This window comes from Polyodon spathula, chromosome 36 (genome assembly GCF_017654505.1).
Source record: "Polyodon spathula isolate WHYD16114869_AA chromosome 36, ASM1765450v1, whole genome shotgun sequence".
Classification (NCBI taxonomy): Eukaryota; Metazoa; Chordata; class Actinopteri; order Acipenseriformes; family Polyodontidae; genus Polyodon; species Polyodon spathula.
This window is the reverse complement of record NC_054569.1, coordinates 1,383,448-1,406,188: the sequence shown is the minus strand read 5'-3', so window position 1 is coordinate 1,406,188 and position 22,741 is coordinate 1,383,448. Positions and strand designations below refer to the sequence as shown.

Sequence of the window (22,741 nt, the reverse complement as noted above, 5' to 3'; positions counted from 1 at the left end):
AGATAAAAAAATATGCAAACATTTAAACGATCGCTTTATTAAAGATGTTTCACAATATTACTCAATTGTAAGCTTCTGCAAACACAATAGTATTATTATTATTATTATTATTATTATTATTATTATTATTATTATTATTATTATTAGTAGTAGTAGTAGATGATGACTGAATTACAAGAGGTGTATAAGAAATAATGTTTTGTAAATACACAGAAATATACCTGAGCATTAAACCCCTTGAAGTAGCATTTGTTCCGTGCAGCTTAAGCATATTGAGGTCTGTCAAGGAAAAGAGGGTGCTCTTTATGCAGAAGAAACGTTCTAGACAGGAATGTAATCTTTTTCAAACGTGAGGCTGTTGCTTCGAATGGCTGTGAATGCAAGCCCTTTGCTCAGTGAAACCCTGGCCTCTAACTGTTAGGTTATTGACTGGACACACTTTTCTGAAACGCATCAGGCTCTGAACTTGAGGTCATATTTAATTCCTGTTCCTTTACCTCCATAATTGCTCGAAGAGCGCTGATGAAGGACCACATTCGTGCTCTCCTAGTTATAATGATATTCTTTTTAAATTGATTAGTGTCCTTCAGAAATGTCCTTAGTTCCTCTGTGTTAACTCTATGTACCCTTCTGTAGCAGTACAGGGATGTATGTAACAGGATTCACAGACCTGCAGGTTCTGCCTAGCTTGCAAAGGTCCAGCACGACCTAACTGTCGGCCTGTGATACCAGCCACTAAACCTCGTTTTTTTTTTCCTAAACCTCCTTGTATCAGAGTGTCACATGTTTAAGCCTCGAATTAAAACTCTATTTTTAATAGGTAATTGTTTTAATCCATTGAAGAGCCTTGCTTCACGCGAAACATGCCCTTTATTCACCTGAGATGTCTATTTTTCAAGTTAACATAGCTTGTGTGTCCTGTACCTCACCTCAAGCTGTCTGCTCCTTCTAACAAAGCCACATGTCTCTCTCCTTCCTCTCTTATTAGAGTGCCATTATAGGTATTTTACAGATGTATCTGAAAGTGGAAGATATGAGTGTCTTTTCTTCACCCTCTGCATAATTATAGGTAAAATATATATATATATATATATATATATATATATATATATATATATATATATATATATATATATATATATATATATATATATATATATATATATATATATATAAAAAAAAGTAGTATTAGCATTAGAAGTATTAACTATTTTCCTTGACAGACTGGGACATCAGCGTAGCCATTCCTTCACAATTGATTAATTAATTAACATGAAAAAAGAGACACAGAGAAAAAAAGGACCATGGACCCCACAGTGGAAATGCTGTCATGCATGTTCCCTTAGTTTGCTTGTTTGTTTCATGGAAGGTGTTTTCTTTTCTGTTGATTCCATGTTTGCTACTCAGATGAAAGCCGGGCCCCCCCACTGCAGCAGCTGCAGGGAGAGGAGAGCCAATAGCAGCCAGGGGGAGCTGTGGAGGAGCAGGCTGTATGCAGAGCACGTCGGCAGCTTTCCTGGAGACGAGAGGGAGAGACGAGATGGATAGGGAAGAGAGGAAGAGAGGAGAGAGGGATAAAGATGAGAGAGGAAAGAGGGAGAGATGACAGATGGAGAGAGGCAGAGAGATGAGACAGGAGAGTGGGAGAAAGATGAGAGAGGACAGAGGGAAAGAGGCAGAAATGAAAGAGGAGAGAGGAGAGAGGAGAGAGAGAGATGATAGAGGAGAGAGGGAGAGAGATGACAGAGGAGAAAGGGAGAGGAGAGAGGCAGAGAGATGAGAGAGGAGAGAGGGAGAGGGATGAAAAAGAGAGATGCATTTTTTCATTTGTTTTGTTTTGCTCTAGCAATATCATCATTGGCCCCTTTTATCTTATATTGAAGATCCAGTAACACATTACATGAAGTGTGTCTTATTACTCTCTATTTACATAGTAGTTAATGCAACGGTACCAGGATGCAACAGTTGTCTCTAGCAGAGCTGATTGAGTTTATTAGATTAACACTAGCTCTCTGGACTTCGCAAGTCTCTTCTATATGGCATATTAAACAATATGCAACAATGCAACAAATTGGTGAACAAGAACAACACCTGCTTCTTGAGAGTTCCTCTGAGAAGAGGCGTGTGAGGTGTGAACAGCCTGTGTGAGTGTATCCTAGTTAATACGTAACACGCAGCAGCCTCACCCTTTTCCACCAAGATGTTCAGGTTGTTGGTGTTCTTGGCTTTGCAGGCGAAGGTGGTGGACTCATTCAGTTGGAAGTTGGCCATCTCCATGCGGTAGCTGTTCGGAGGCATGTGCTTCACGGAGGCGCTGAACTTGTTCTTGGGGTCGTACTGCGAGGTCATGTTTGTGATGATGATGGTTTCCCTGCCCATTTTGGAAAAGGAGAACTCGTAGTTGACGGGCGACATTGTTAGAGCGTCGTATGTGCAGTCAATCCTCAGCTTATTGTCCTCCGTCTTGCATGCAATGATCTGGCTGTAGATGGCAGGCAGCACTGAAACACGATGGAGGGAGAATTCAGTGCTGTCCAATGCATTATAAAAGAGTTATACTATGCATTAATGAGCAAGGGCAGACTTTTAAAAAGGCTTGCTATGTCTTTGATGCAGCGCATTGCAGGAAAAAGAAGAGTCATTTAGTCAGGACAATAAGTTAATCTGTACAGCGGGCCCTGTCTCTTATGGTATTAGATTGTCTTCTCTTTTTCTCACTAGGGGCTCAATATGACCTTTTTACTCAACAATTTAGAAAGGAGATAGACTCGGTGTAACAGAGAGCAACATACGATATGAGAGAGAGAGAGAGAGAGAGAGAGAGAGAGAGAGAGAGAGAGAGGGGGAGAGAGAGAGAGAGACAGTCACTACATATATATGAAGCACGACTCCTTGCACAGTTTCATTGGACTCACCAGCCAGCAATGCAGCCAGTGTGAGTAAAGAGTTCATCGTGCTGGGTATGTTCTGCGGTTTCTTCTGAGAGACGCTGCAATGAAGCACAAAGTTATCCAGAACCCAATGCACATGAAGACAAGCAGAACGACTGGGGATGGGGAGTTTGGGTTTTTTTGTGGCTTAGTTAAAAGCCATGTAATACAACACCAGTGTGTTGCTTGAAACCAGACAATGTGATGGACTGTTGTCACGGTTCTTCTATGAATGTTACATGAATGATAATGAGCCACTGTCACAAACAAAGACCCCCTTTACTATTCTATATATATATTCTGATGTACTGGTATGCAAAATGTTAGAAGTCTATATATCTGTAGAAAATGTTTTACAACACATATCTAATTCAGCACTTTCAAAAGACAAATTATACAAGGTGGATCCTGTTTTTGTTATTTTATGTTGAGCCTGACGAATATGGAACCAGTACCAAATTCTTTCACAAATGCATCTTAACATACTCCAGATGTCAAAAGGCTTGCTGGTAATAAACAGATACATCTTTGATGGAGAATCCAGCAAGAGCCAATTCTCTGCCACCCTCTTTCCTTGACTTAATAAGACCCAATCTAAATATAACATTGCTGCATATGTGATACTGCCTCTCATACTGTGCTCTCCCCCTTCCTTCTCCACCAAACTCTGCACTGCAATATTACAAAACCTTTTGGCAGGGATTTCTGCAGAAGCAAGAGCTCAGTCTACAGCATCGAATGGGCTTGTAACCAGGAGGTACCCGGTTCAAATCCCAGCTCAGCCACTGACTCACTGTGAGCAAGTCACTTAACCTCCTTGTGCTCTGTCTTTTGTGTGAGACGTTCTTATAAGTGACTGCAGCTGATGCATAGTTCACACACCCTAGTCACGTATCTTGTAAAGCACTTTGTGATGGTGGTCCACTATGAAAGGCGCTATATAAAGATTATTATTATTATCTTCGGAGGGATAGGATAAGGGAGGGAGGGATGGGTGGGTAAGGGGGGGAGGTCGGTGATGTGAGGTAGGGTGCTGCCAGTTATTTTACAGATTATATTTATTTTTTCGTTATGCATTTCCTACAGTTCCTTTGAATTTGTAGCGGGAAGCTTTTCCTAATCCTTTACTGGCCTGATCTCACAGATCCGAAGAGGATAAGGCATGCTTTTCCAGAACACAGCGCTCGTTGCACCATCTGGGAAGCCTGTGGGTGCACCAGCATGTCGCAGAATGCAGAAGGCAGTACAGCAGCAGTAAACACGTTCTTTTTCTATTTTGCAATCCATTCATTCAGTCGATAGCCCTCCCTGTTACCCCTGCCTTGTTTTTCTTTTGGGTCCCCAGTTCTCATTCATTAAAGAGAAATTACAGCCTGGACATGCCATCACAAAAAAGACCAAATAACAAGCAAATGAACTGCAGCAACCAACCGAATCCGTTTTAATCTCAGATTACCAGCTGCATCCCACACTGCAGTCACAGTGCTACACTGCAATCTGATCTCACTCTGTACAAATAAAGACGTGCACCCCTCTTCCCACCCTCACTCTTTCAGCTGCAGAGTCCCTGAATCATTTTCTTTTTTACACTAAGACCGTTTACTCATGTCAACGAACTGCCTGTGTCTTTAGAAGAAGAAGAAGAAGACATCTTTCCTCATTTTAATTTAACAGGCAGGGGATCTGATTTACTGCTGTCTATTGAACTGCATTTTCACGATACTCTGTTTCCTTCCATTGATTCCCCCTGTAACTGAGCTTCAAGCCCACTCTCCTACACACAGCAATACGTTGTTGTATCATTTGCATGCTGTGCCTGTTACCCGTGCCTCTGCAACGCTCCCCTCGCTGCACTCCTTACCTCTGCACTGCTGTATCTGTGGATCAGTGTGCTGCCTCCTTCTCGCTCTGCAGGGCCAGTGTCTCAAATGAGCAGGAGGAGCGCTGGCTGGCAGTTTTTATTGTTGCAGCAGAAGTCGAGATGCTGATTGAGGCACCGCCCTCCAAAGAAAAAAAATAATAATTTCAATAACTGCAGTCCCAGGAGCTGTACCACTGCAGTGACCAGAAAATCTATAGCAGACAGGGCTGATCCAGCCTGTTTATCACCTGCACAGCAGGAGTCAGAGCCCTGCTGACAGCGACGTGCTAGTTTATGCAGAGAATGGCATGCTATTCTGCTGCGCCCTGTTTGAAAAGATGACGACTGTCTTTATTTAAGTGCTGACATTTTTTCATAATTACTAGTCCAAATATTAAATAATTCCTGTGCCTGTTTTTTCCAGAATTTGCTGAGCCTTTCTCATTAAGCAGCTGTGTATGGGTTTCATCGCCACACTTAGGGCGTAAACGTTTGTATGTGACATTATGTCCTTGTGCACAGATGTTCTGCATCCCATAACCCAATATCACCGACCACCCTGTACAGTACAGAACCTGCCCCTAAAGACCTCCTGTGTGCTAAGGCTGCTGTAAGATGGTATCTTTAAAAATGAGCAATGGATAACGTCACTTTGCCGACAGTACCCCACTTGATGTTAGTTCCAGTGCACCCTAATTAGTAAGGAACCGGATGACTCAAAATCAGACACATTGCACTTAGGGTTGCTGCTGTACAAGCTCCAGCAACACAATAATAAAACATGTCTTTTAACACCAGAAGGAAAGAAATAGCCCCAGTGTCTACCAGGCCACAGACAGGCTTCCTAGCAAGTCAGCAGAGTATCATATCTACAGCACTGGTCACAAGCTTTGCATCACCTAAAATTTTAGGACTGAGATATCATTTAAAAAACAAAAACAAAACAAAAAAAAAAAAAAAAACATAGAACGTAATTTAGATGTTTTATTAACATTATGTAATCAAAGAAACTACAGAATGATATTTTGTAAAACTCTACCGGAAGCCATGCTAGTAGTACGGTATTTTAAATGTCACATTTTTCAATTTGTCAGTTTTTCATTAAGTATATGGAAAGCTACAAAGAGGTATGTAAATCAAAATGCTAAAGTAATATCATTTACCAAGTTTCATTTCACTTTATGAAGCAAAATGTGTTCATTCTAAAGGGTGACGCATATATATATATATATATATATATATATATATATATATATATATATATATATATATATATATATATATATATATATATATAAGCTTGTCTGCTTTTTGGCACGCCCCTTCTTATTTTTGATCAATATGTTCAGTTTTCCAGACTTTATTTTCAGTTTGAATCGAGTGATCTCTCCTGCCGACACACTGTACAGCAGATACTAGGAGCCCACCTGGGGCCAGGTGCCCTATGTACAGCAATGGGAGTTTGTAGAATACAAATGTGCATGCACAAATCTGTCCAAATACTCTATCAGGTGCTTACACGTGTAAATACAAACAAGCCTTTATTGTTACAAACAGCATGGGTTCTGTTAAAGGGAAAGGAAAGGTGGTTGCACATTTACAAATATCTGCAGAAAGTAGTGACATTACATCATGCAGATGATGTCATTTCCTTTGCTTAGTAAAATATTAACAGCAGCAAGAATCAATATCAGTAACAATTATGAGTGAGAGAGGATCTCAGAAGCAAACAAACAAACAGGAAGGCTTGCAGGCATAACATCTGATTATAATCTGACAATGCCTGTTAGTCCAGCTTCTTCCAGTCAGCTATTAGTTTCTTCTTAACAGCTCTTTGCGACAGCCTCTCTGCAGCACAGGCAGGCTGAGAGCAGACAAATCGCTGGCTGGGTGCAGCTCCTCCCAGAAAGCTGTGCTGCAGCCCCTACAGCCAGCAGAGACCCTTATACAAGCAACAGCACGGCAATGTGTAATAACGCACAGTGCAAGCATGGTGAAACGTAGGCAAGCATTGTAAAGAATACCGAGGTGTGGTAAAGCATATTACAGTAATAATCATGACAAACCAGGGAAAACTAGGATAGATTCCTAGGATTATCATGGGAAGAGCATGGGAAAACTTAAAACACTTTTATAAGGGGAAGGATAGGGTTCATCACACATGGTTGGTATGAGGCTGTACATTATAGGTATGATTATCAGACTGTACATTATAGGTATGACTATGAGGCTGTACATTATAGGTATGATTATGAGGCTGTACATTATAGGTATGATTATGAGGCATTATAGGTATGATTATGAGGCTGTACATTATAGGTATGATTATGAGGCTGTACATTATAGGTATGATTATGAGGCTGTACATTATAGGTATGATTATGAGGCTGTACATTATAGGTATGATTATGAGGCTTATAGGTATGATTATCAGACTGTACATTATAGGTATGATTATGAGGCTGTGCATTATAGGTATGATTATCAGACTGTACATTATAGGTATGATTATGAGGCTGTGCATTATAGGTATGATTATGAGGCTGTACATTATAGGTATACAGTAAACCACCATGTATGTGCACGTCACATATACTCCCTAACCATTTATCTGCCACGGTCAAGCTCTGACTTATGCAGTGACAGTCTTGAATCTCACTGCTTTTAGTGAACTGGTAAGGCTCAATGGCTTTGTAATGTGAAAAGACCCACAACCTAAAGTGCAAGTTTCAATTTTACCACAAGGGGTCGCTCTTGCATTGCAGATTAGAAAGGCGCTGAGGCTAAAGTTAGAACTTATTCTTTATTACTTTTCAACATTACTAATACTAAGACTTCTACTGCTACTAAATAATAATTATTATAACCAGTGTTTTAACTACTACTACTACTACCGGTAATAAGTATCTACCTAAAACCCTGTGCACCTCTTTATAGATCTGCGACATTCAACTGCAAAACTGATCAATCAATATCAACATACTTGTGTTCTGAGTAAAGAAGCCTTAGAACTGACAATGGGAAAAAAAGCCATGCAGCTTCATGAGAGTTCACAATGCAACACGGGAAAACGGGTTCGAGAGAGCAGGACTTGAACCAGTCGCGCAATGCGTACAAGTCTGTTCGGGAAACAACAAACGTCAAGTTTTCTTCCTCTGAATGTGGGTGGTGGTGGTGGTGGGGGTAGAGAAAGTCAGATCAAATCTGCGTTTAAAGTTTTTAACTAGTGACCCGAAGTCAAAATCAAGGCTGTGTTTCAAAAGGCTGGGAGAGTTTTCACCAATCGATTTGCCTACAGTGGATGTGAGTGCATGGTCTGACTCCACATGGTGTCACTCAAGGTATTTCAGGTAAGGAAGATTCCTCAGCTAGCTATAAGGCAAAGAGCGTTCTGCAGGTACACTTAAGGAGCGAGACTATGCCCATAAGCAGAGGTTCATTCTGAAGTGTGCAGGTTTATGTAAAACAGCATTGTTTTAACGTTGTGCATTGAGAAGTGTGTCCCTCTGTCCTTCCAAGATGACAATGACGGTGGTGATTAATGAATAATAATGAGGGCAGGTTCAGAGCTCCGCAATCAACACACCGAACTGCAATTTGCATCGTAACCTCGAATTCCTTTTACATGTTTTTACATCAGAATTAACATAAATCCATTTTAATTGCGTGGGATACAAGGTTGATGAGGAAGCTTCGGTCTGTGAAAATGAGAAGAAAATGAACTTGCTCATATATTTCATTAAAACTAAAGAGCAGAGACGAGGCCGCTCGTACGATATGCTATGCCTGTGAGACAAACAGCATCTTTTGAATCTGTGTAAACTAGCAGAGGCTAGAACAGACATTTCAACACTGGATGAGAGTCCTGAGTGTCCTTTGAAGAAAAAAAACAAACAAACAAAAAAAACAGCAGTCCTACGCTGCTGTCTTTTCTTCATGGCCATGCTTAGTCAATGTCTGTTTATGAAATGGTTCCACACGATGGGAGCTTGCAAAAAAACAGGAACGTATTAAATATCAAAAGCCAGGGCGCTGGATGGGTGAAGGGGTGTGACTAGCTTGTATTCATGTCCATTGGCGGGGTGCTTCATGACCATGTGGGTGTTGGGGAGGGTTGTTTCTATACTGTTGTAACCCACAGCTGATTGGCCATGTCTCAGCAACTGGAACAAAATGAAATGAAGATGAAAGAATGTTCAAAGCTGGGGAAAAGAAGACTGAAGGATTCATTATAATAACTCAATATGTATTTTATTTCCTTAATCAGGCGATTTACCCACTGAGACCTAGGCCTCATTTACAAGGGAGCACCCAGTCTTTAAAAACCTTGAAAATAAACAAATATCCTGGAAGAAGCCTACGTTTCCTAAGGGAAAGCCAGCCTAGTTCTATGTACAGATGACAATGATGCTGGAACTGTAGAACACAGAAACCAGTCACAGTGACTGCAAACAACAATTGAATAGACAGCATGAGACATGCAAACTGAAAAGACACCGAAGGTACTCTAGCTGTGACAATGTTAAGCACAGCTCCTGTTTAAAGCAGACCTCGTTATGCAAACCGCGATAATTTCTTCCCGTCGGAGGGAATGTAGCTGGTATAAAGGGGAGGGGGGGGGGGGGGGGGGTCTAGAAGGTAGTAAAGCGAGTGGTGATCCTGGAAAGTTCATTCAGTTCCACTGTTCATCGTAATTCATTTAAAAAAAAAAATCTACAAAATGTATAATTATGCAAAACTCCGCTTATAATAATATTACTCTGTGGGAAGTGATTGAGTGCTGATGAGCCTCTTCTTGAGTGCAGTGAGTGAAGAGGCAGGGTGATGTGGTGTAATATGAATCCCCCCCCCCCCCCCCCCCCCCCGCCCCCTCACTCCTCTCTGAGACACCTCCAGTCCTGTCCCTGCACACCGGGAGGATTGTACAAGTCAGGCTGGAGTGTTGAGCACCCTGCCAGGCAGAGCACTCAGCTGCAGGCTCCAGGGTTTGTGAGTATGCAGTGCTGATTGCTGAACAACCAGGGGCTGCAAAAATAAAACGCTGGGGTGCAAACTCAGCAGACTCCTCTATTATATATATTGTCTGAAAAGCACCGGGTACAAACTCTGTAACTCTTTCACCGCTGGTGCCCGCAAAACTGCTGCTCGTTTATTTTTATATATTTATTTGTATTCTTTCTTGCTTTTTTGTTTAGAAAGCCTGGTCTTTAAACAGTTGAAGTAATTTTTTTTTTTTTTACTATTAAGGGTTTTTTTCTGCTCTCAAAAATATATTTATATTTAAAAAAAAGTCAGTTACAAAAGCTTTTCTGTCATTTCCCTCACAGGGCTCGGCAGCTGAAGCTTTAACAAAATTAAAAGCCTCCTCACAGTAACTTTTACTGCTACCACACTCAGTTTCAGTCAGTCCGTAAGAACGGACGCAAATGAAGATTGCGATTTGCGTAACTAATATCCATCCTCCCAGGAGCATCTACACACATGAACCTGGGTATTGGATCTATCATTAGGCAAGAGGGTTAGCATTTCTGAATATAGACCTACTGTACTGAGGTCACTAGGACCTTGATTTACAGGGGCTTCACATATGAGTCAAGTTTGTGGGTTTAGTGCCTAAAGTTGGTGCTGATAGCTGCATGCCAGCCTTTGCCTAGCTGCTTTATCTTGAGGTCTGAACAATACCAGTGGCGGGTTGACTAAACTGATGAACAGGACTGCCCACACTGTTGTGGTGAAGAGCGCTTTGTTTCTTTTTACCTTATTTGTGGCAGTTGCAATAGATAATTTGTTACTCGTAGATGTCACATCTTCAAACATCACGGTACTATTTTCCATTCAATTCATGGAACAGGAAAGTTTTAAGTAATAAGTAATTTCACAGACATTATCTGATTTGAAGCACTTACCAAGTAAAACCTGGTTCGTGACAGGGAGGGTGTGTTTTTTATGATGTCTACCACACTGCCTGAAAGATCAATCTCCTTGCAATCTCAGAGCTTGGCCACTGGAGGGGGCTAGGGCCCTTCTTTAAAGCTGTGGGAGTTTGTATTTTTGTTTTCAAAAAATAAAAAAAAAAAAAAAACATGTCTTCAACAGCTTTCTGGAAAGCACGATTAAAGATTTCATTTCTTTATTGACTAATACTGTGAATAATATATTTTTTTTGCTAGTTGATGCAGGCCTCCTTGTGAGCTGGTGGTGATCAGTGCTTTATAATTGATCTCCTGGCATGTGTGTGTGTGTGTGCGTGTGTGTGTGCGTGCGTGTGTGTGTGTGCGTGTGTGTGTGTGTGTGTGTGTGTGTGTGTGTGTGTGTGTGTGTGCGTGCGCGCGCGCGTGTGTGTGTGTGTGTGTGTGTGCGTGAGGGGAATGGTAGCAGCAGTCTTGCTTTTTTATGGGAAAATTGAGCAATTCCCCAGTTTCTCTCTCTCTCTCTCTCTCTCTCTCTCTCTCTCTCTCTCTCTCTCTCTCTCTCTCTCTCTCTCTCTCTCTCTCTCTCTCTCTCTCTTTCTCTCTCCAATCAAGTTCCTGGAGTGCCATTCCACTCCAGGTTTAACAGGTAAAATGAGATAATGAATGACTTCAGGATCTGGACTGAGGTTTAATTGGTTCAATTAAACAATTTAGAACGAAGACCAGGTGTGGAAGGGTCAGTTTCGGACACCCCTGGTATAAAGTGTCCCTTTAATATTGAGTTACAGGGTGGCGGTATGTAGATCTGCCACTGTGAAGATCATAACGATCAGGGGCTAGCGTGTTAGAACTCTGCTGCTGAAGCTGAAGTCTTGCTGGGTAACGATGAGCATGGCTCTGCTTTGATACCTGGCCAACTGTGGGAAGGCTGGTAATTCAGGGGCAGCGGGGGGTCTGATCTGGAAAGGAGATCACACAGGAAAAAAAAACCAAAGCAAACAGTTAGAAATGGAATGGTATGCAATTGAGCCTGAGGAGCAGACACTACTCATCTACTAGGAAGTATTGATGGGGGGGTACATTGTCTTCAGAGCGTTTATGTGCTGAAGCCAAAGTACATCTTGATGTTCATGTAACTGTTGTAGACAGCAGTCCAAAACAGTTTCGTGAAAATCAAACATTATTTTATTCATCAAAACAGCATGTAAATACATCACAAGCCTACCTGTGGAAATGTGCGCAAGGCGGAAGTACACAGCGACACAGGTTTCAACCCTCAGCCCCGACACAATATATCCATGGTACTAGAGATCGTTTAGAGACTGAGCTGAAGAAAAGTTGCAAAGGCAACACATGCTTTCTAGATAGGGCAGTGGAAATGTCCTAACATGTCCGTTATTGACCGTATTGCAGGACTCATCTGGTCTAACAGAAATCTAAAAAGAAGCTTGTTTTAAAAAAAAAATGTCTGGATCCAGAAACGCTCCCGTTAATAGACTGATTGTGTTTGGAGCGGATTGTCGGTATGAATCAAGCTTGATTTATGTTCCATTCGTGGAAGCGTGGCAAGATTACATGAAAGCAAATTGACTGTTAAAACTGCAGCGTACCGTAATCAATTACATTTTTCAATTCTGCACTAAAATATAATTCGCGAGCTTCTGTTTGCGAAATAACTTCTATAGCTTATCCTTCCGGGCAATTTGCTTCACTTTGAGACATGAATGACATTCCTATTAAAAAAGGTGACTGCACCACACCATAGCAGAGGAACACAAAGTGTACTGAAGCCCAGGTAACCACGGTCAGGCATGGTACAGCATTGACTAGCCATGGTAAAACATCGTGGATACAGAGCATAAGGATTGGAAACTAGAAGTTAAATATTATAAGAAATTAGTTTCGGCTATTTTTTGAGCAGCACTGAGCTGTTAAAAAATATCCTGGGAGACCATATATATTCGGAGCACATCAAATATATAAGTATGTTTTTTCACACACTGTATTTAAAGTACTTTGCCTGCAGGGCGTGGGACTTTAGTACTTTGGTAGAACATGCGCAAACATCTTCCCTATCTACTGAACAAAGCTTTTTACCAGCCGTGAAGTTAACCAAGTGTGGCAGAAAGACATCTCATTTCAGCAGGGGCGGGCTCCAGACTAATGTTCTGTGAGGTACTGGCTAATTCAAATCCAGCAAGAAGACCACAATCTATGTTAAGCAGAGTAGTCAATAATTCATATTTATACAGTATCTCTCTCTTGTATTCAGCAGAGTGCTTCATGCCTCATATTCAGGAGAGCTGCTCATAAATCACATTCATTCCTGCTTTTCACTTATTTGCCTTCAAGGAGAAATGAGCAAGAGCCATGAATTTGGAGCCTGGGAATGTGTAAGAAACCAATACAACGGGACAATACTGTACCAGCACAGGCAACTTCAAAATCTAACTGGAGGGCATGTAAACTTCAATCAGTGACGAGAGTGTCAGAAATGTGTCTACTTGATGTGATGCTGTGGTCTGCTAAAGGTTCTGCGAGCGTTTCTTCACAGTAATACCCTGCTGTTGTAATGGGATCTCCACTGGATCGTTCAAGCTTTTCTGTAAGGTCGTTCTTATTGCCATGGTAAATTTATTGTTTCACCAGACATCCAGAATGGTTTCAATAAAGCATTTGCTATAGTTTACCATGGTTTGCCATGTTTTAATATGCTTTACAGACGCTGTTTCTATAATAGATGTTTAACTATCAATCAATCAATCTTTATTTTATATAGAGCCTTTCATAGTGTTTTACTAGATGCAGTATCAACAAGAAAATCCATAATACTTTAAATACAGAGAAATGCATAATACATTAAATACAGTGGAAACTGCATAATACATGATAGTAGCATAATGCATCATGTAGTAGCAGCAACACAGCATCTAATAGCAGATATCAGGCTTAAAGAGCATGGAAAGCGAAAGAGAACTGGTGGGTCTTGAGAGTCGATTTAAAGCAAGCGACGGTGGGAGCATCAAAGAGTCGGAGCTATCAGTAATCAGTGATATAGAAACTATGTTGTAATTACTCTGTAATAACACAGTAATTATATATTTGGTTATACAGTTACAGTGCAACATAGTGCTTAATTACACAACAAAACAATGGTGGTAATTGCCAGCGTGTTTCGTAACTCTGCTGCATTTAAACATGTGGTTGTGTAATTACTTTGTAACCATGTGTGCAATTACAGTGTAATTACCGTGAAGTCAGAGAATCTAAAGTGTAGCATGCTTATACCAGCCCTAATATTTTAACACATTCTGGAACTCTGAAGTTTTTGAGTTAGAGAGTTATTGATATGTCCTGAGAGAAATAGCACACAGATGTGATGCTTTTCATTGAGTGTAGAGGTGGGGGTGGGAGGTACCAGGGATAGGGAGAGGCAGGAATTGAAGTGCTGTGAATGAGAAGAGCAGAGGAAAGCACAGACTGCGTGGGAAGTTCTGAATGCCAAAGCCCACTTTTAGCCGCTCTTTATTCATGCCTGATAAAAGCTGCAAGCCTTCCACATTGGCTGGTACATTTGTTTTACATTCTACCAATGCCTTACACTGCATGATTGCTTATGTTCATTGTAACATAACTTTGCATATTAAAATGAACCAATGCCTCATCTATTTATTTCAGTGCAACAGTAAAGCATGTATACTGCAGATTGTTCTGTCCCACGGTTTTTAAAATGTCCTGTGCTGGAGGGAGGGTGTTCCCTGATATTGTTTAAAAGCATGTTTGGAAACACTTTACAACAAGTCCCTTTAACTGCCACATATCTTGCAATGTAATATGGGTTTAAAAGCTCTAGCACTTGCTTCTTATGTTAGGATTAATATTAAGGGTGTTGATTGATTAAATATTCCTCTTTATCGATCGCTCACACACCATGATTAATCAATTAAAAGGTAGGATTTACAATACATTTTTAAATTTAACTGCATTTGAATCCCAGTTTCTCTGCTCAATTTGAAATGCCTCTGAGGACAAACTTACTCATTGCAATATAATCTAAGCAAACGCAAATTTCTTCAAAACACAACAAGTGAGCTGGGATTTAAACCGCGAACCTCCTGGTTATAAGCCCTTTTCTTTAACCACTGGGTCACATATATATATATATATATATCTATATAGACAGACTGTTAAGTAATATCCAAATGGCTTTCATGCGTGTAAAAATCAGACCAAGCACTGTGTTAATTTGTTGCAGATGTTAGTGGGTAATTGATCTTATTACTTACTCAAGACTTTATTAGAAACAGTTACGCAAGTCTCTGATTAAGTTATAATAAAATGTCTGCTATCAAATACAGTACATCAAAGCAATGCTCAGAGGGTATTTTTCAAACTTGTATGTCATGTAAGAGTTCGGCTTTTTGAGGTCAAAATAATAATAACAACAGCAGCTACAAACAAAAACACAACAGTTTCAGTTTCACGAAGCAGCAAATGTGCATTCGTTATGTGTTCAATAAATCAGTTTCTTGGAAAAGTGAATTCATGGAAATTAAAAATGCACAGCAAGCAGGCACATTGCAGTGTTTCAACAGCTACTTGATTTGGATCCAAGACTAGCTTATATGGTTTTCAAAGCTTCAATGCATGCCTTTGACACGGGGTAAATGAAGCCTGCATGCTGCAAAAAGAAGAACATATCATTTTATTCATTCAAAAGCTCGGTCACGTCAAGACTAAATCATACTTGCGTGGAATCATTTCTCACTTTATAATTACATAGTTCTTTTTTCAGTGCTATTTATTTTATATTACTTTTGACTGGTTTAAACGATCTAAACTTTAAGAAACACAAGTTGTTTTTTGTTTTTTTTTCTTTTTTTTTTCTTAGAGAGCCAGTAGCTTAACATCTCAATTCAATTGAGAGGTTCTGGGTTTAGTCTCCATCTCATTCAAACATGTGACAATATAACCTTTCCACAGTGTTAGTCCTGCCTACTGTTTATATATATATACACACAGAGGGAGTGGGTGGGGCTGGCACAGCTGAACGGTTACATTGCCATATGATTTTAATGGAATCAGAAAGGCTGTTAAACCCAGCACTTAAAATTCTCCAAAAGCTCAAATCCAGGTTAAGACAAACTTACAGGAAATTATAATATTCAATAAATATTTAATATGGGAGAAACGGAACCCACAACTACTCAGCATGACTACAAACGCTATAAACAGCAAAGGAAAGAAAGAAAGAAATACACAAATACAGCAAATGGCTTTTGCCGTTTCTTATCTGTAAGCTTGTTCTCATCAATAAAGACTCACAGGGAGAGTGAAGGCCAGGCATGTATTCTGTGTTTTCTGTTCTGTCTGGCAGGACTGCATATTTCTATATGAGTTACTGGCCTCACAAATCTTAAACCCATTTCTTGTCTTTGTTACGTTTTGTTAAGATTTGGTCCTGCAAACGTCCTTAGCTTGTAAGTGTCAGAAAGAAGCATGTTTTTTCCTCCTGTTCAGCACAGGCTATGAAATATCTAGGACAGAGCATTATAGACCAGAATGCAACAGAATGCAGCTCAGAAAAATGAGCTGCTGTTTGTTCTGTAGGCATGTTTTTTTTTTTTTTTTTTTTTTTTATGATTTCGTATACTCTATGATGGCACAGAGAAAATAACAGCGACCCGGGCACAGAAAAAAAGACACAATGAGAATAACTCGAGTAAGCCTCTAGTCAGTTCCACAATGCATGGAAATGTTGTGCCAGAGTGTCCTATATATTCATCACTGCACAGCATGGTTGTTTACCTGAAAACAGCTTAGAAATAGACACAGCGAGCTGGCAATCTGCTTAGCAGGCAGAATGCTGTCCCCATCAGGTCTCTGACGCTGCATCGGTATCACAGATTCAATATCAGGCAGCCTGTCCACTCTGGGGATCCGGTAGCACTGTGCAGAGGTCAACTCCTGTCTGTCTGTCACAGCAGACTAGGCATCACTATATGGGCACTGTATTCAGAATCTCTTTTAAAAACACTGTTTTTTTTTTCAAGTCTGTTTTTGACGAATGAAATAAAATGTAGTATTCGTTCTAAACCCCAAATAAAGAAACATTCAGTGAATAAAACAACAGTTATGCAGGATTTGGAAGTGTATACAATTCTAGCAATTTGAGTTGCTTCTAGATAGTATTATGGTGTGTAAATAATGTTAGGGTTCCTGTCTCAAACCCCTAATTCTCAATGTATAAGGTCAGAGGCATTACAGTGCAGTGTCTGCAATAACGTATCAGCCATTCTCAGTACAGGCATGCACTTCTTCTGTAAGTGCTTTCAATTCAAGAAGGATCGCATTGGCAGGGTGTGTGATGTCAGCTACCTTTCCATAATTGCTTTCCCCTGGAAAATAAGATCCAAATCCATTTAGCATCACTTAGAAACAGAGCATGACAATCCTTCCCATTAGTCAAATTGATTTTTCATTTCGTTCATAGTTTTACTCAGATGTAGATGAGCCAATGAGAAGCCTGTGCACGGATACGCACACATGCACACGCACACACACATGCATGCACACACACACATGTGTGTGGTGGTGCGTACGTGTGTGCACGCACCCCCTACACATATGTGGGTGGGTGCATGTGTAGTGTGTTGTGTGTGGGGGGGGGTGTGTGTGCAACGCACGTGACACACACCCACACCCCCCCCCCCCCCCCCCCCACACACACACACACATATACGCTGCAATGCAACACCCTTGAAAAGGTCACTGTGAATGTAATGTAATTAGCATCACAGCATACCAAAAAAAAAAAAAAAAGGTTAAGTGTTTGGGCTGGTTACTGTGACTGTGGTGTGATGGGAAAAAAAAAAAACATTTACTAATAGATTTTAGAAAAATCTAAATTCACCTTTTTATTGTAGAAATATTAATATTACAGAAACACACACATTGTAGCATTCTTAATGTGGCAGAACGTGCTTCAATGTAGCCATTTCAGAGTGAGCTTGTTTGTGATGTGGTGGTACAGGACCACCCTGCAACCGTTGTATCACAGGATTGCTCTTTTGCTACCAACATCAATCAATCCAACATGCCTCTGACAAGCTTTTTACTAGAAACAAATAGACATCCAAGCATCCAAACCCACATCCTTCAAAGGAAACGGGCAGACCCAGCATGTGTGCTGACAGCCGCTGCACATGATAATAATGATCGTGGCAGCTCACGCAATGCTTCATCGTGTATGTATGCAAGTGGCACGTGTCTACAACGTCAAAACTCTTCATAGAATTTTTTTTTTACAATGATATAAATTGATGATGACCTCTAGTCTAATCGTTTGTCAAACCATATAACTAGTTTTGTTTCAGTACTTTATCTGGTTTGACATGCTTACCCAGTTTTCGTGGCTCTGGCTCTAAAAAAGGGTATTTCCGCTACAGACCAGACCGGGCCACAAAGGGACTCCATCATGACGTGGCAGTGCTGCTTAAGAAACTGACAGGGGAACAGAGTGACACAAAGCTTTTTTCACGACTGCAATGGCTGCCGAGAACAGTTTGGCCAAAAAGATATTCGTGGTAGCATGTGGGAGAACAAAAATCATTTTAATAATCAGGGCTGACTCTGAAATCCAGAAACAGTTCATGGCCGCAGTGTGAAATGTTCTTTCAGTCGCTGCATCCACTGCACATGAACTTAGTGCTGCTAACGGGTTCTTTAAAACACAGCACTATACTATCCCACAATCCCTCAGTGATCCTTGATGCAGGACAAGAAATTCTGAGGTTGGCCACGTTTTGGAAAAAGCACTGAAACGTGTTTTTTTAATCCAGGGCTGGCCCGCAGTGGAAATGAGTCATGTGACAGAGCTTGAAGGTGCAGTGTATAACCTCCTACTACTGCAAGCACAACAGGGGCACGTCTGTTTGTTTCAGAAAGTGACGTCAAGGGAAAGCAGGCTTCACTTTCTCCTTGGGAAATATAAACAATACAGTATTAAACCAAGCGGTTTCTGAAAACAAAAGAATATGCAAAATATGTTGAAAAAAAAACAAAATTCTGATTCTGTGCTAAGTTCAAGCATAAAGGATGGGACCAAGGGACATTGATGGAAAATAAAGAAAAGCAGGTTTAGCACCGAAGAGAATATAAACTGTGGATACTGCTGTAGCTCACTGGAGGATGGCAAAGACTGAAAAACTGCAGGTCATCCTGGAATCAACACGTCTGCTGAATCAATTCTTCCAAGAGCTATTGACTGTCACAGTTTGTGTTGAACAAGCTGTGTCATAGCAACCACCATCCTATTACAGCTTAACTAAACAACTTTACATAGCTGAACGGCAATTAAACTGAGAGGTTTGGAGCAAAATAACTAAGAAAAAAAAAGAGCTAAAGGGCAAACAAACTGTCCATCACACTGAACCTTCTATTTAGAAAAGGTTTATCCAAGAACCCCCACACACACACACACGCCCTTTTTGACACATGTGATCATGCAATAAGAGGAATTATTATTTGCCAAAGACAGTGTTTGACTGCACGAAAGAGGATAGTTGTATTCTGTGTAACAGGGTGGAGGCTGGGTGAACCGGCAACCCATCTTAACCACTGTGCACAAGAGCCGGGCTCCTCTGCAATCTGGACTTTAAAGATTTTAACCTCATCCCATCTCACCAACGGGAGACAATCCATAACGGCAGTGCCTCACACATCACTCTTCACCCCTTTAACATCAATGATCGGCTGCAGACAATCTATGAGATCCGGGTCACGGCACCAATGTAACAGGGAGGAGATTGGATGCGACCCTGCCCATCACAAGCGAGCGCCTTACCAATAATGCAAAAGTGCTCAAAATGCAAAATGACCGGGCTCATCTGCATTCGGGGGTTTTCAAGCTTGTAGCCTCAATTCATTTTGTATCACACAAAACTGCTCGATACATCATCATAATGCGAAAAGAACACAGCCTGAGCGCTCCTGGAGTATTTTGATTATGAATTATAATCACAGAGAAGAAAGGATGTTTAACAGTGCATGTCTAAGACATAGCTTGTTCTAAAAAAGAGAACACAGAGGAAACGACAGATTAAGTTGTTTTAACGAGGGAAGATAAGCCTTATTCTTGCAGTTGCGCCCCCTTTTCTTTCCTACAAAGTATGTTACATCTTTGAGGCTGGTATCATACTCTCTGATTAGCTGCAGTGGTTTCTTAGCAACCAATAACATCCTACAAGAGCTTCCTGCAGGTCATAATAGCTGGTCAGAACCTTCAATCCCGGCACCAAAGCTAATCAAACCTCTATACAAAATCAAATGTGGTGCAGGGCCTTGTTTAGGATATGATTGCTTCTCAGAAAAGCACTTCTGCTACTCTGCTCTTCTCTCAAAATACAAAATAAACATCTGTGCAAATTCATTAAGTGCAGGCAAGCATCTATGCTATTATTGTCCTGGTATAATGGCACTGTGCACTGTACAAGCAGTTTAGCTGTGCTAAATGGAAATGAGAGGTATTTTTCAAGGCCATTTTATCAAGACGTTTTATAAGATCTGCTCTCGATAAGGCCCCCGGAAGCCATAAACTTGATTATCATCAAAAAGAGAGCAGGGTCTTTGACAAGGAAATTTTACAAAACTACTGCGCTTCGAAGAAACAAAGGTTAACCACACAAAAAACGCTCAAAAACAAAATAATAGGGTTACAATTATCATGCAGTTTCAATGCGCAATAGACCCTGATGTTGATGTAATACAGCCAGCTGAAATGCCTTTGTGTCAGATACTCACTATACTGTGTATTACTATATTGCTGTATTGATTATTCTCATTTATCTATGTATATTTAAGTGTGTATATTATTTATAGTTAAGGTTTGAAAGACCATACTGTTTTAAGTCGATTTTACAACCAGCGCAAAAGGGGGGTGGTAAACCCCCACCAGTATTCATGAAAATTTGTATGTGTGGTCAGATTGGCAGGCTTAGCGAACCCTGTGAACGAGGTAGCCTTTCTTTGAATACTTTTTGAGATACACAGTGGCGAAAAAAAAACAGCTATTTTTCATTTATTTATTTATTTAGAAATTAAGACTTTTTTTTACACACCTGTATCTCAAAAACTATACCAAATTAAGGAACCACACTCGGCTTACCCATAGTCCCGGGGGTGTAGATGTGCAAAAGGGTATTTATAATTTTGAGGGGTGGTGGGGTCCTAGTTTTACAGAAATTGAATCCCAAAGATAACGGTCTGACGTTTAAAGCTGCCTCCTGACGGCGTTGCTAAGCAGAGAGACTTGCAACCGTTCCACTGCAATGAATAGGGAGACATGGAATATATAGAGGACACGGGTCACATCTGTGTTTCTGTCTCGATTAAAACTGGTAATCGGTAATAATTATTTTTTTGTGTTTATAACTTCAACACTGGGGAAACTAATAATATGTTTGTTTTCTTTTTTATTTCCCCCTCTCACGTTTGTTGTTATGGTAAGGTCGGGAGTTCAATGATACCGTTGCATTCAACAAACAATGCCTCTGTTGCTGTGAGCATTAAAACTGTTAACCACTCCGTGCTTTTAAATAATAAAACGTGAAAAATAGAAGTGACCCTGTGTATAGTGTTACTTATTATATAATTAAAATGAAATTACAATGGCGAGGACGCAACCTCTATCTAAAAGTGCAGATTACTTTCACACGTACGAACTGATGTCCACATTTAGCGAAGTTTACCAATAACAACATGCTGCTTGACAACAAGACATGAGTGACAAAACTCTCCTGTTTACAGTTTTTAAAAGAATGTTCTGAAACGAAAATGATTTTGTAAAGACATGACTGCCTTTTATATGTTTCGTTCCTACCAAAAATTAGTTACTTGGAATGTTGCCTGTGCTGAGTTTAATTTTATTATTTTTTTTTTTTTACATAGTACCAATTTAAAATTCAAACACGGAATTAATTATCCCCCATATTGTTTATTAGTTTATTAAAATGATATGATATTATTGCAATTAATGCAGCACTTGCCAATTTCAAGCATGACAGAGTTATACTTGATAGGAAAACTTTTTCAATTCGGGCAGTTGGGTTCCACAAAGGGGAAGCCATCAGCCGAGGTCACTTATGTTGCCCGTGTGTGAAAAGATGAGCAAAGGCTGCAATGTAATGATAGCGATGCCCACAACGCTTCAGACTGCCTCAAAACCTGCAGGATTCTTACATGGTCTTTCTAAGATGAAGAATAACTGCCCTCAGCACTACTGTTCAGATTTGTCCCCTCCTGTCCAGTCTCAGGTACAGTCGTTGCTGTCTCCTCCAGTCCAGTCTCAGGTACAGTCGTTGCTGTCTCCTCCTCTCCTGTCTAGGGTACAGTCATTGCTGTCTCCTCCTCTCCAGTCTCAGGTACAGTTGTTGCTGTCTCCTCCTGTCCAGTCTCTGGTACAGTCGTTGCTGTCCCCTCCTGTCCAGCCTCAGGGACAGGGATTAACATTTTTCACATTTGATTTGGCTTAAATAAATCTGGCTTTAAAAAAAAAAAAAAAAACTTTACATACTTGGTTTCCAAAACGTTTTCTCTGTGCTGTTTAGTGTTGTTTTTAAGTCCACACTGTACACCACGTCTGCATTATGTGGCAGATGTGGTTGTTTGATAATCCAGGATGCCTTCTGCAAAGCAATGGAAATTCAATGGCAAAAATTTAGTTTAACGTTAAGGTTTGGTTGCAAAAAGTCCAAAAGGATTGGAAATTGCAAGCTGTGGTAGTTTTTCCTTTACCTGCACCCCGCCTGGTCTGCGTTCCCGTCACGGTGACATCCACATGACATCGTGGGAATGACAATAGAAAGGGCACATGGCACTGTAAATGTCTCCCTGTACGATGGCCATACGGAGTGATTCACTGGGAAATCATAGTCCTTGTGATTGGAAGCCTGTTCAGTGCCTCCTCAAAATTTCCTAAAATATTTACTAAAATGCAACAGATTTTACGTTGTTTTTTTTCCGCATTTTTAACCATTAAC

At 40.5% G+C, this 22,741-nt stretch overlaps 1 protein-coding gene across 1 annotated transcript; it reads right to left on the bottom strand.

Moving 5' to 3' along the window:
• Positions 1 to 17: 17 nt before the first annotated feature.
• On the bottom strand, positions 18 to 4,935 carry LOC121304085 (thy-1 membrane glycoprotein-like). Its single transcript, XM_041235055.1, has 4 exons — positions 4,792 to 4,935; positions 2,916 to 2,989; positions 2,187 to 2,501; positions 18 to 1,516 (listed from the first exon to the last, which is right to left on the bottom strand). Exons 2-4 carry the CDS (start codon positions 2,950 to 2,952, stop codon positions 1,404 to 1,406), a joined length of 465 nt encoding a protein of 154 aa, XP_041090989.1. The 5' UTR covers positions 2,953 to 2,989; positions 4,792 to 4,935; the 3' UTR covers positions 18 to 1,403.
• Between the last annotated feature and the right edge of the window lie 17,806 nt (positions 4,936 to 22,741).

Excerpts from the sequence above, each read along its gene's own strand:
- LOC121304085 (XM_041235055.1), bottom strand. The coding sequence starts at position 2,952 with ATGAACTCTTTACTCACACTGGCTGCATTGCTGGCTG. Across the intron at positions 2,502-2,915 it reads ACTGGCTGCATTGCTGGCTG|TGCTGCCTGCCATCTACAGC; the intron begins GTGAGTCCAATG and ends ATCGTGTTTCAG. Across the intron at positions 1,517-2,186 it reads GAACATCTTGGTGGAAAAGG|GAAAGCTGCCGACGTGCTCT; the intron begins GTGAGGCTGCTG and ends TCTCGTCTCCAG.